Here is a 14,326-nt window from a genome sequence, read left to right as displayed (position 1 = left end):
GTCATGTTGCAGCTGGTATACTGAGTTCTTGCCATGTAAAGTGGGGATTCATCTCTGGAAGCTGCGTGGAGAGAAGCAGCAAGGCTGATTCTCAGTGTCGAAGGGAAGAGCTAATAAAAACATTTCATACACTGAGACAAACGTTCGTTTCAGAGTCCACATTGAATAAAGTTCATTTCCTATAAGTTAGGAATATGACATGCCATTACTGTATGGCATGACATTCTGTAATCAATTTCAGTGTTACAACTTACTCAAATTTTCCATTTCTCTGTTTCTGGCCTGTTATGCATTCACCTCTTCCTACCATTGGAGACTGTGCCTTTCAGCTGTGTAGGCTGCACAATCTGGAATTCTCTGGCTTCAAGATCCTTTTTAAACCTCAACTCTGACTAAGATTTTGATCGTATCTTATCATAACTCCTCCTTTAGCCAGGCATCCATTTTTGTCTGACTATGTTTCAGGTCTTTTGATTGTGCCTTGGAACATTTTCCACTAAATCTGCTATATAAATGCAATCTATTATTGTCAACCCAGGTACACCACCACCTGCTTCCAGTCATTCTGAGAAACTGCTCAGAGCTTCTTTTCTCAGTTTCATTCTTTTTAACCAGTTCTTTTCCAATTTCCTTTCTTTCTCTCATTCCTCAAACTTTGATCTACTCCAAATTTCCTGTTACACATTGCTTAAGACTTCTTGAAAATCCATGTTTTCTTCGTATACTCCATCTATCTACATATCCAGCAAAATCTTGAAGAAAACTGTAAAACAAAACCTGTTTCCTGTTCCCCCCGCACCTCCCCCCCCCCCCCCCCCCCCCCCCCCCCCACCCCCCGTCCACCTCTTGCTTCTTCTTACCTCTCTTTCCCCCTTCCCCCTCAGCCTCCCATACATATTAGGTGTAGAATCTCATTGGGCAATATTCCAACTGAAATTTTGATACTGCACTCAGTTCCTTTCAATTTAAACTCTCCTGGCACCACAAATAGTTGAGACTATTGTCTTGCAGCAACACCTTGCACGCGGACCCCCCCCCCCCCCCCCCCCCCCCGCTCCCCCCACACCACAGTCCCAAAATGATTTTCTAGTCCTTGGCTACCCTCCTTTTTCTGACCCAACATTTCTTCCTCCGCTCCTTCTCCATTCTCTACCCTTGTCTTGGAAGCTTTTCCGTTTATCCCTTCTCCTTATAAGTTTTGGAAAGTACTCTTCCCAGGCTGCTGTTTAATCTAGGAGGGTTTAATTACTTTAATGAATACTTTTTATTACCATAGTTACAGAATAAGAACTGATATATTTGTCCCAGATTTTGCAGTCACTGGTGAATAAGTGAAGTTATCCCTTTATTACACTTAATTTGCCTACAGACTTCTGCTGGTCTTTTGCACTGGAATTTTCAGTGATACGAAATCCAAAGCACCATGGTACTCTATGCAGGGGATCTGAGACCTGTGAGCAAGTCACAGTGTATCTCCTGAACCAGTCAGATTAATAATCTTTTACTGAGACGTGTAGAGTCTGAACCAGGAAATGCATGTTCGAATAGTTAATTAAAAGTATAATCATGCAAGAAAGCAACAGAGTGAGGAAAAGAAAGACTGGATTAAGATACATAAGGAACACAAAGAAATAGTAAAAAAAAATTCAATGTAAAAAAAAAATCTCCCAACAATAATTAAAACCTGAAGGAGTAAGACTCCACACTTATAAAAGTTAATTTTCAGAGCCAGATAAGTTGTTTGGAAGTAATTAAGACTTATTGGACCGTTTAAAAATTAATTTACATTCTGGAGTGTTCAGTGGGTATCTGGTGGCTAACACACTTCAACAAAACAGCAAATTAAATTTATACAGCAACTTAAATGTAATAAAATGTCCCAAGGTGAACCTGAGCCACACAAGGCAATATTGGATCAGATAACCAGGAATACCTTGAAGGAGGAAAGTGAAATAGATGTCGGGAGGTTATTCCAGAGCTTGGGGCCTTGGAAACGTCTGTGTATTTGAATGTTGAGTTTCTTGGCGAGATGATGTTTAGCAAAACCTCTGTATGAGCAGGACAACTTTGCAGCAGCTTTCAGACTTCAGCGTTTAACTGTGCATGTGCAGTCGCCAAAGTTGCAATCCAATTTGTTTAATAACGTTGAATGCGGATAACATCACCATTTATTTTTGGTGCAAAATTTGGTCATTTCTTCATCTAGGGATGTGCTTCTGGGTTCCCCTGTCCTGCACCTAGCTGCTTTACCATCCACTGCATGTGAGGTTGACTGACTTATATAAACTCTTACAGGTGTGAGTGACTGCCCTGCCCCACTGATGAATGAGGAATTGTGACTAGGTCTGTAGCTTACCCCATTTCTACCTCAGTCATTGAAATTGCTAATGCTGAAAATAATACTTGTTACAACTGGGTGAGGGGGAGTGAGATGGCTCCCCTTCTATTCAAACCCCTCGGTTGGTCGCAACAAAGGTTTTACAATTTATTTCCCCGTGAATACCTTTTCCACTCCAAATGTATTTATTTGTTAATAGGAGCCAATCAAGCCAAGATTTCTTGAGTCAAAGAAAGGGTAAGTTTATTGGCTGCTAAGCATGAGGAAAGAATAATAAAGATGCATCCATACCACCTACCCCCCCAACACACACACACCAGAAGTAAGAAAGTTAGAATCCAATAAAAAGTTAATAAAATATACAATTAAGTAATTTGCTTGTCTTTGAGATGTAGATTGTTGAACGTTGTGGCAGTTTGAAGTTAGCTGGTGTCCTGTAGAATTCTGGAATTGACTTTGTTAAGGTCTGCATTTTGTTGAAGACACTCTGAAGCTAAAAAAAGAGACAGAGAGATCTTTACTGCTCTCTTCCAGCAGTATTTTTAGATGACTGTGACATTCCTTTTTCCTCCTGCTCCTGATTCTGCATCGCAGAACCTGTTTTTTAAAGTCCTGGTTGTATATTCCCAGAAAGGAATTCAATTAGCATGCCTTGCAGTCATTGTTGCAGACCAAGTTATCCCATTTTTTGACCTGTTCATCTCTGAAGCTTTTGGCACATTTTAAATTAGGAATCAACAGGTGATGGGGTTATTTCATCCTTCACATTGGGTTTTGCATGTCTGATGAGTAGCTGGCTGGTTAACAGCCCCCATTGTCTTGATAGAACTACAGCTGATCAAAGTCCAGAATTTTGCATTTAAAATGCCTTCCTGTCAATAGAGTCCCTGTTTGAAATGGACCTTGATACCACCTCCCCCCACCCTAGGTGTGAAATTCTATGCAACAGGTCTATAGTGCAATCCATATAGAAACTTTCCAGAGAAGTGGTCAACTTACAGTATCAGACATCAGGTGACTTGTCGCAGCCATTTTTTTGATCAGTGTCTTTTGTATTTTTTTGAAAGCGGGTCTTTAAACAGTGCATTATATCTATGCTTAGCTGGTGAAGTTGTAGGTAGATCCCACATAGTCACAGTTTCCTGTCATCGTGACAAGCATAAGAAAATACATTTTAAAAAATAGTTCCACAATGGTTTGATTATGTTTTACCCCCATTTTTAATGCCTTCGTTAAAGTTTTAGCATGAAGACTTTTGTCTCTTTCAAAAGCTTGAACTTGAAACCCTGGCCGTTGCAGTGACTTAGATAGCTCAAGGCAAACCTTGCTGTCTGAATATTTGCTATTTGCAAGATTAACAGGATACATCAATAAAGTTCAAGATAGTCATATGATACAATGCTTCTCAGTCTCAAAAAATATGTTTATTTTCTAAAAGCTATTTGAAGTAAAACTAAAGGACAAATTTTTGAAGCTTTATTGAGAACAAATGCTTTTTAAAATGGAGATGGAGAGGCTGTTTGTAAATAGAGGGAAATAACAAAAGTACTTAATTTATTTGTTTGAGTTATAAATACCCAATAAACATAAAGTACATTCACTGGAAAAAGAGACACACACCTTTCCTCATCTTAGTTTGAGCCCAGAAAAAATAGTTTAATTTTGAATTATCACCTTTTATTATTACCTGTGTTTAGTTGATTGTTAGAAGATATGAACATTTTAATTACTGAAGACTGGGAGAGGGACAGGCCGATGTACACTCCAGGAAACGATCACAGAACTCCTTAATTAATGCTTGCGGATAACTGTTAGATAGCAATAAAGCAAGATTAGCAGATCTGGAAGCTTTCACATCTTCTCACTGCTGCAGGCACTGGGAATCCGTCAGAGGACCAAATCCCAAATTCCATTGCCCCTGGTTCTGCTTCTCTGCAGATTCCCTTTCACAGTTCCACCACACTTTAGTGATGCCAGACTGAGGGATCTCCCCAAGCTCCATGACCATCCACCCAGAGCTCCCAGTGCTACCAAAGCAAAGGACTGTACCCCTAGCTGTCTCTACACATTAACAAATAACAGATCTTCAACTCTAACTACTATATCTAACTGTTTAGTCTCTCTTAAAAAGTTTGAAAATAGGTTTTCAGATGTATAGAAAATCTTATGTTTGCGTGTACTTACTACCCACAAAACCTTGTTTCACGTGTTTTTGGCACACAGGTAATAATAAAAGGTGATAATTCAAAGTTAAACTTTTTTTTCTGGGCTCAAACTAAGATGAGGAAAGGTGTGCGTCTCTTTTTCCAGTGAACGTACTTTATGTTTATTTTAAATTCTTATTTCTACATTTATAATGGAAACTATCCACGTAAACTTGTCAGGCTGTGATTACAACTTCTCACTATTGCTGGACCTGTACAGTAAGTCCTCAGCATGTGCTGTAGAGAATTTCTCTGTTCCAATCAACTTTGTTTTCCAAATGGCTGTAAGTTTTATTATTTAACAATAAACTATATAAAATCAAAGTACAGTATAAAATAACAGAATATGGCTTTAAAATAGTGACTGTTTGATGTATGTTTGGGTAGAGACGACATAGGTAGTCAGATTTGGAATTCTTTCTTCCCCTCTCCATGACCTCAAAGCTTGTGATTGCAAGAAGAATTGTAGCTTTTCGGGATTCAGTTGTATAGGTTTCTGTTAGATAAGGGTATTGAGGATGTAGAACAAAGTTGGGGGGCATAAATAGAATCAATCATCTAAATGGTCGGGGTTGCTTTAAACAATTAGGTACTGTGCAGTAGAAGGGGAAAGCGAGTTTGGGGGCCCTTTCCATATTTTTTGTGCTCATTGACAGTGTGAGGTACCACTTGTGCATGGGGAGGAGAGAGGAAGTTGCACAATTTTTGTGTGTGAAATGGAATACATTCAGTGTTGTAGATATTTCTGCTCCATGGGAGCAACTACTGGTGGGGGAGATGAGGAGAATTGAATACTTTATTCAGTGGGAACAGAAATCTGAGAGGTTTGACCTCTGAACAATGGTGCGGGTTGAATGTAGCTTTGTGGTCAGATCCCATAATTTCTGCTCAGTGTGTGGAACGGGTCAGGATAAATAATCATTTGTGATCCTCTCCATTCAGGAGGGAGCAGCGATGACCACCTACCTTGGGGTGAAGGCGAATTCTTGCCAAGTGGAGATGATTCTTGTTTTGGAATGAAGTGATGTTTGGCTTGATCTGTTGCTCCTTTATTGCTGTTTTGCTTGTAAGGAGTTAGTGATCTGGTGGCTTTAGGTCTTCCGCACCAAAGATACTGATCATCTAGAAGTAAAATACTGTGAATGCTGGAAATCTGAAATAAAAACAGAAAATGCTGGAAATACTCAGCAGGCCTGGCAGCATCTTTGGAGCAGAGTGAACGTTTCAGTTTGATGACCTTTCATCAGAATTGAAGATTTCTGCAGGCTCATTGTACTTGTTTCTGGTTGAATGAGTTTGGATGGACTTTTCTGTTTGCTGGTTTTGGCTTTACTTTAGTATTCTAGTGCATTGGGGTTGCCATTAAGGAATTCTTGCATATACTTTTTTAATACTCAGAAAACTGGTTCCTGAGTACATACACAGTTTGAGTACAATTTTGCTTAATTTAATGGCACTTGGTTGGAATCACTGTATAGTTTAAGAAAGGAGTTGGATCTGTTTGGGGCTATCATGTAAAATTAGCTCCTGTCCCATTATTTTTTTTGTCATGTAAACATTATGTTCACAGCATCGCTTGCGCAGTATATTTTTGAATTTTGAGACCGCATTCTATTTTTAATATATGTGAGAGACTTGAAATGCTAAGATAGGTTTCTCTGCTCCAGTGAAAATTATGAGATTTAATAGAGCTTTTAAAATTTTTAACGCTTTTATTGTTAATAAGGTAAAATATTCTTTTTGTGGAGTCAGTGGCAAGGTATAATCAATTTAAAGTTATTACTGAGGGAGGAGAGAAGTTGGGAGAAATTTTGTTAGTTTTTGAAGCATGAAATAATGAGTGGTTGAGGCAGAGACCATTGCATTTTTCAAGGAAATATTGGATAAGAATTTGAAGCATTAGCTGCAGGGCTGTTGGGTGGGATCCTGGGTGGGTGGAGGTAGGGGAGAAAAGACAAAGAGGAGTGTATTAATTTTGGATTGGTATAGAAAAGAGTGATCTTAGACACAATGAGTTGAATGGTCTCCTGCACTGTAAACTTCTATGATTTGTGGAATTTAATCCCCAGAGCACCAATAAACATTCAGTGGACCAGCTATCCATGACGTGGTATAACCATGCCACCACCCCCATTGTTATAATACTGTATATCCTATGGCTCACTTTGAGCAATGCTATGGGAGATATGCTAGTTTACCAAATAAACTGCATGTATGAAAATTTGAAGAAAAATGAAGAAAATTGTAACCTGTAATGGATAAGGGAACGAATATGCCGCTGTGCAGCTGGGATTGAGTGAATTGAACAATGCCAAAGCATTTACAGACATGATTGGCTATACAGTGTAACAATTTATCTAATTTATCTTAGCCATATATAAATGTGTAAATGTAGCCATTTGAATACGTGTTGAATGCTGCATGACCTTCCCTCCAACATAAGGTCAGAAGTGGGGATGTTCGCTGATGATTACGCAATGTTCAACATCATTTGCAACTCTTCAGATACCGAAGCAGCCCAAGTCCATATGCAGCAAGACTGGGACAAAATTCAGGCTTAGGCTGATGTGTGGAACAAATCTTACTTTCCACTTAAGTGCCAGGCAATGACCATCTCCAACAAAGAGAATCTAACCATCTCCCCATGACATTAAATGGCATTACCATCAGTGAATCCCCACTATCAACATTCTGGGGTTACCATTGATCAGAAACAGAACTGGACCAGCCATATAAATACTGTGGCTACAAAAGCTTGGCTGGTGGTGAGAAAGGCCCTCCCTGTAAGATCCTTCCTACACGCCAGGAGTCTCACCCCCTCTGCACGTTGCCCTCGAGGTGGCTGTGGTGGGGAAGAGACCGTTGTTCACCTCCTTGTAGATTGTGTCTTTGCAAAGAAGGTCTGGAGAGAGATGCAGTGGTTGCTGTCAAGGTTCATCCCGAGCAGTTCTGTGACAGAGGACTCTGTGCTCCACGGGCTGTTCCCAGGGACACACACCGAGACAAACATCAACTGCAGCTGGAGGATCATCAACTCGGTGAAAGACGCTCTTTGGTCTGCCCAAAACTTCTTGGTTTTCCAGCGCAAAGAGTTGTCCCCGACTGAGTGTTGCAGACTGGCACTTTCCAAGGTCCAGGGCTACGTGCTGAGGGACACAGTTAAGCTTGCGGCAGCCACCGCAAAGGCGCAATGGGGAAGGGTTGCTGCCTAAGACCTTTCTGCCACAGTGCACTGGGGGGCTGGGAACTGTAAAGAGCCCCTCAGGCTGTACAGATTAAAATGTATGTCTGCCAATGATTGAAATATTCATTGATTTTTCTGATACACCTTGTGTTTCATGTTGTAAAAGTTGAACCTGTTTGTATTTTTGTAATGGTGATTTGAAATGTTTCAATGTTTTTGAAGATTTATGAATAAAGTATATTTTTGCAAAAAAAATACTGTGGCTACAAAAGCAGGTCAGAGGCTGGGAATTCTGTGGCGCATAACTCATCACCTGACTCCCTAAAGCCTATCCACCATCTACAAGGCACAAGTCAAGAATATGATGGAATACTTTACTTGACCACTTGATTGGCATCTCATTCATCACCTTCAACATACACTCCCCCCCCACCGACGCATAGTAGTAGTAGCAGCAGTGTGTATTATCTATACGATGCACTGCAGCAACTCTTTCTTCGAAGGTCAAAGGTTTCTTCGACAAAACCTTCCAAGCCCACAACCTCTACCACCTTGAAGGACAGGGGCACTGAATGCATGGGAACATCAACGCATGGGAACATCATCACCTGGTAGTTCCCCTCCATGGCACACACTATCCTGACTTGGAACTATATCCCTGTTCTTTCACTGTTACTGGTCAAGATCTTAAAACTCCCTCCCAAACAGCACTGTGGGTGTACCTACACCACAAGGACTGCAGTGGTACAATAAGTGGCTCACCACCACCTTCTCGAGAGCGATTAGGGATGGACAATAAATGCTGGTCTAGCCAGCATTGCCCACATCCTGTGAAAGAATAAAATAGAACATGGTGACTCAAAATAGCAGCTACACCTGATTTACGTATTTCAAATATGATCTGCAGGCTTTGCACTTAGAAGTTAACTGTCTATCAGGTACAAGGTGGTTTAAATATTTGCACATTTATCATTCGGGGAAGAAGTGAATGAACGAGCATAAATTGAAAAGGTTTCCGAAGTTAATAGAATTCTAATGACTGCACCCGAAATTGGAAATTTAATCCCTGGTAATCTAGTGAACATAAGAAGTAGGAACAGGAGTGGAGCATTCGGCCCCTCGAGCCTGCTCCTCCATTCAATAAGATCATGGTTGATCATCTTGTGTTTCGATTTCCACATTCCCATCTAACCCTGATAACCTTAGATTCTTGTTAGGCAAGGGATTCAATCTACCTCTGCCTTAAAAATATTCAACGACCCCCACCTCCTCCACCTTCTGAGGCAGAGAATTCCAAAGTTGCACAACCCTCTGAGAGAAAAAAATTCTCCTCATCTCTATCTAAAAAAGTGACCCCTAATTTTAAAACAGTGCCCCCTAGTTCTGGACTCACCCACAAGAGGAAGCATCCTTGTTTTTGAAGAAAGTCATGTTTTACTTTGCTATATCAAAATGGCTATTTTGTGTAGGTTGGTACAAGTTGATGAAAAGGTCTATATTTGTTATGTTATGCTTGAATAATAGTGTTAATTTCCATTAGAATATCAGTTGTATTTGGGAATAAAATTCTTGAACTATTTACTTTATAAATTGCTTATTTTCAGTTTTAAAGATGTAACTAAAATATGATTCTCAGCAGCCTTATCTGAGATATCTTAAGTGGAATCAAATAACCTCTCATTGAAATAAAAATAATTTTACTAATTTAGTAAACTTGTTCAAAAAGACTATATTTGGGAATGATGGCAAATTTTATAAAGAAACAGATTTGTTTTATATAAAGATTTTATATGCTCATTCTGGTGAAACCGAGGGAATTCAAAGTGGCCTTGATGTTTGTCAGTTAACATTGTCCTAATGTACCCAGTAATATTTTCAAGAGTAGTAAAGGTGTTTCTTTTGATAAGGTATTTTTCTAAAGAATCATTGTGAGAAGTCTTTTTGTACAGTAAAAATTCCTTTAATGTCACTTTGAAAGCTTTTAGGACTTGTGTATCTAGAGACTCATATCAGATCACACCATCACTTGCACGCAATATTGATGATAACTGACAAGCTGTAAGTTAATTAGCACAGAACTTACTAATTAGATGTACAATTTTTTAATTTGAAAGTGACGATTCCTATTTGTGCAGACTGTACAAGTTGTCGTAATACATCTAGTACTTGAAGGGAATGCATCAGTTAATGAAAGTCTGCCTTTTCAGTAATCTAGCTACTATAGTCAAAAACCCAGATCTAATATTTATAATAGCAAGAATAAAATCCTAATCATGCATAAGAACTTTGAGAGATGGGTTTTCATTTTGTGAAATACTGTTATGAAATTGGGGATAACCCAATAAAAAAAACAAAAGCAGTGAAATTGGGTCTGTTAATTAGCAAGGAAGACAGGTTCTTGAATTAGTATGTGGTGCTAATTAACAGGAAATCTGATGTTGTGTTGTAATTACCACCAATATTTTTGACATAAGGAAAGATTGAAGGTGAATTATATAGATGATAATTGAGTTTAAAAAGTTTTTTGGTTAATTACTTTTGTGTGTTTTTGTTTTCAGCAATATGGATAGACTTTTGCGACTAGGAGGTGGTATGCCTGGACTTGGACAGGTTAGTATGTTCATTTCCTATTAACTTCTTAGCCATGAAGGGTCTTAGACAGTAACAGATCAATTTCTACTGAAACTGGTTTGAATTTCTCTGACCAAAATTTGTCAGAACACTTGAGCCTGCATGTAAATCGATATATCAGTTTGTAAAACTAAGGCTACTCCTATCTCTATGTTTGTAAACTAAAACTTTTTGAATGGTATCTCAAAATCCAGTGCACTTTTAACCTATATCTTTTGGATCAAACTCTTCATTTATGCATCAGCACTACCTTCAGGTTGCTTTGAAGTTCATACTTATTCTGTACATGTAAATGATATTGTGTCCCAGCAACCTGATTATTCACTACATTAATTAGCAAATGCCCAAATCCAGAATATGTTAAATACCTACAGCTGATTTGCCTGTGAATAAATAGAACATTGCACCATTCATGGTGTGTTACTTTTGTTCTTTTACTTGAATGGAAGACTTTGATAAACTCACTTGTAACTATTGAGTTGTGGATCTTTCATTGTAAAAATAATTTTTGTATTGTATGCACTAACTAATAATGATGCCCATTATTTACTGACTAGACATTTCAATTTTTTTTTCACAATGCATTGTGATTTGGCTTGTTTAGAGACTTGCCTGACCAGGTGTCTGTGGGAGAGGCCAAGCTATTCAGTTAAAATATAAGCAGCTAGTAGGGTTTTGTTTGTGGATGTATTTGCTTAGCAGCTTTTTTTTGGCATTTGCAGTGCATATTTAAATTCTGTGGCCCAGGTCAAACTTTGAAAAGCATTTCTCGATCTGTCCCCAAACAGAATTTCTGTTTGAAACTATCAGAGAGGGAGAATTAGGACTGAGGGGAATTTGGTGGCCAGTTAATAATAAACTGATATAAAAGTTCAATTTCGGAGAGGTGTGAGACCTATCTTGTATTGTCATTTAGTACAATTATTTTGTAATCTTCCGAGGAGTGTTGTTGCCTCTGTTTGTTTATCCATTTGCTATTTTAATAAATCTGTTTGGTAATTTATAACTTAAAACACAGATGGTGAAAGATTTATTCTGCTGTCTTCCAGAGTCAAGTAACATCACACGTGGAGACAAGATGTAACCACTCAGGGTTTTCTGTTCAATTTCTGAGTTTTCTATATATTCTCCAGATATTAGACAACTAAAGTCATATTCTAAGTTATGGGGAATGGAGGGTTCACCTATAGGAGTTGTTCAAGATATTTAATTAAGCAAAACATCCTGAGTAAAATTATAAAAAAATGTAACAGGAAGTTAATGGTATAAAAATTCAGTACAGTGAGATATTTGCAATCTACTTCTGATAATAAAACTATATCTTGGTTATTGATTTTTTTGAACCCTAACCCATTTCTTTTTTTAAAGGGCAATGACCTATTAATGCATGTTTAAATTTTGGGATCAAGAGATTTGTAGTTTATTAAATGAGGCTCTCTGCTTTCCTCCGTAACTCAACCTCCTCCAGAAATATTCTAACTTGCATAGAGTGCAATTAGTCATGCTTCTTATTTGCTTTATTTCAAAACTCCACTTAGTGGACGATATGAAACCCAAAAGTATTTGGTTTCTCAGCTTTGTGGTGGAAAACAAATAGAGCATTTAAGGGGTTAAGGCAGCCTGAAAGAATTCATTTCCACTTTAATGACCTAGCCTTGCTGGGCTAGGACGACAGGGAACATGCTCCTGACTTGTACAGCATTTGCCAATTAACACCTCCTATAACAGGTTGCCTCAGCTCATCATTGAACTAGGGACAGCAGAAGTAGTTTACATTCAGCTGATATTAAGCCAGCCTGTTTTTCCGATTTTGATTTGCTGCACTAAATGGAGGTTTTATTGTTGATTTGTACCTAGCAATAATAGTAACATTAAAATGCTCTGTGTTTAGAATCATATAACTTAAAGAATAGGAATTTTTGCTCTAAAATTTGCTTTGTGAACATTTACAGGCATACAAAGTTAAACATTAGGTGAGGTATGGTTGTTTTGTAAAACTACATGTTTTAGTGGTTTAAAATTAAAATCTAAGCTGCTTTACATTTGTAGAACAATCGTAGTTGCAATGCATTTGTTTTGAGATATTGAAATTTGCATTAGCTATAATACTGTTAAATTCTGGCTTTTTTAAATACCTTACCTATTGGATTATTCATGACATGCAGTTCAGTGATATTACATTGTGGGTCATATTTGTTAGCAAGAAAATAATCAGCAGAAAAATAAAGTTATGGAAAATGTGAACAAAAACTGGAATAATCACAAATTATTGAGAGTCAGTGCTTTTACGATTGATGTGTAGCATACTGCAAAACTGAACAAAATAAAGATCACAGACTCCAAGAACCAAAGTCTATAGAGTTGCTACAATTGAACATTATTTATACTACCACTAGATTCACTGATCAACTGTGATATTACCAGAACTAACATTGTAGTACTTAATGCAGATTTTTAAATCCATGAACTTACAATATTGACTAAGCGACAAATTTGAAGAGCTGAGCATCTTTAAATTGTGGAATATTCTGTACTGCTATGTTGAAATTAGTGGTTTATGGAAACAATGAATTTGATACTTTACAACATCAGAACGGAGGATAGGTGAAATATCTTTACACAGAATTGTAAAACAGAGCAGCGCACTTCGATGGCTATTGGTTGCAACAGAAACTGTCAACATTCTAGATGAGATTAATACAATCCTAAACTGATGTTTTAATATAATCTAATAGATATCAACCATGTGTCAGTATTTAGTAATGTATATTATTATAAATTTGCATACATTCTAGTCAAGAATATTTCAGTGTGGAAAATATCATGCATCAATCATAGAAAATGCACCATCTATGGCATGCGCTATGCTTGCTGTTGGTGAAAACAATTCACAATATGTTTCGTATATCGACAAGAACATGCATTTCTATGTGTATAATCTATATAATGAAAATCAAGTTGTAATTTGAGTTCAGATGACGCAGTTAAATTATTCCTTATTTGTTCTTGCAAACTAATCATTATTCCCTCTTGGTCAGAATTATGGCTTGTGATAAACCCCCAGGGGTATGGATGGGGCAAAAGCGGTGGGTGAATGACAGCTTTCTAAGCTTTAAACACTGAGAGATTAAAAATTCACCTACCATTAATTTGTAGCTGCCAGGTTCAGGCATATGTTACCAATTGAGAACTCAAATGATGGAGTTTACAGCTGGCAGCTGACACTGAATAAAAGTTTCAAATCAGGGAAAACAAACTTTGAAATTTTGAATGAACAACACTTCAATATTGTTGTACTAGTTATGTGTTAAATGACCTTTTATGTAGCAAAATTTGCATGCAGTCAAGACTGCATTGCAAACTTGTTTAATCCGTCAGGAATTCTAAATATACATACTCAATGACATGGTACGCTGGAACTGGGAAGTAGAACAAAGTTTTTGTCATTTTTTTGAAGTATCACTCCATTTAGGGCTTTCTTGCATTGAACTTAATTGACACATTCTGCTATAATTTAGCCTTACCTTAGTGGTGCACTCCTGCCTCTGAGGCATTTGGTTGTGGATTCGAGCCCTATACCTTTGTACTGAGAGAGCTCCACTGTTGGAAGTGCCATCTTTTGGATGCGCTTTTAAAATCATATCCCAACTACCACTGGATTTAAAAGATCTCATGGCACTATTTAAAAGTGTGGGAGTTTTCCTGGAGCCCTGGCCAACATTTATCTACTGATTAGTGTCACTAAAATGGATCGTCTGGTCATTAATTTCATTGTTGTTTGTGGGTCTTTTCCATTTGTAAATTTATTTTTGTGTTAACCTATAATATAACAGTGACTACACTTCAAAAGTACGTTATTGGCTCTGTAACAGCTTGGGAACCCTGAGGCCATGAAAGGCACTACTTGAGTGGAAATTCATTCTTCTTTTAGAAGACTAATAAAAGAATAATGAAGTTTTGATTCTCCCT

General features: G+C 37.8%; 1 protein-coding gene across 2 annotated transcripts in view; it reads left to right on the top strand.

Moving 5' to 3' along the window:
• psmd14 (proteasome 26S subunit, non-ATPase 14) overlaps positions 1 to 14,326 on the top strand; it is a 124,297-nt gene that overhangs the window by 29,106 nt on the left and 80,865 nt on the right. For both annotated transcript variants that reach the window (XM_041201278.1, XM_041201277.1), the window contains exon 2: positions 10,285 to 10,336. In XM_041201278.1, coding sequence (XP_041057212.1) covers positions 10,289 to 10,336 — 48 coding nt within the window. In that variant the 5' untranslated portion in view covers positions 10,285 to 10,288. The remainder of the gene's footprint in view (positions 1 to 10,284; positions 10,337 to 14,326) is intronic.

The sequence above is a fragment of the Carcharodon carcharias genome, chromosome 12, assembly GCF_017639515.1.
Source record: "Carcharodon carcharias isolate sCarCar2 chromosome 12, sCarCar2.pri, whole genome shotgun sequence".
Taxonomy (NCBI): domain Eukaryota; kingdom Metazoa; phylum Chordata; class Chondrichthyes; order Lamniformes; family Lamnidae; genus Carcharodon; species Carcharodon carcharias.
The sequence above is the reverse complement of the archived record's forward strand: the minus strand, read 5'-3'. Positions and strand labels throughout refer to the sequence as shown.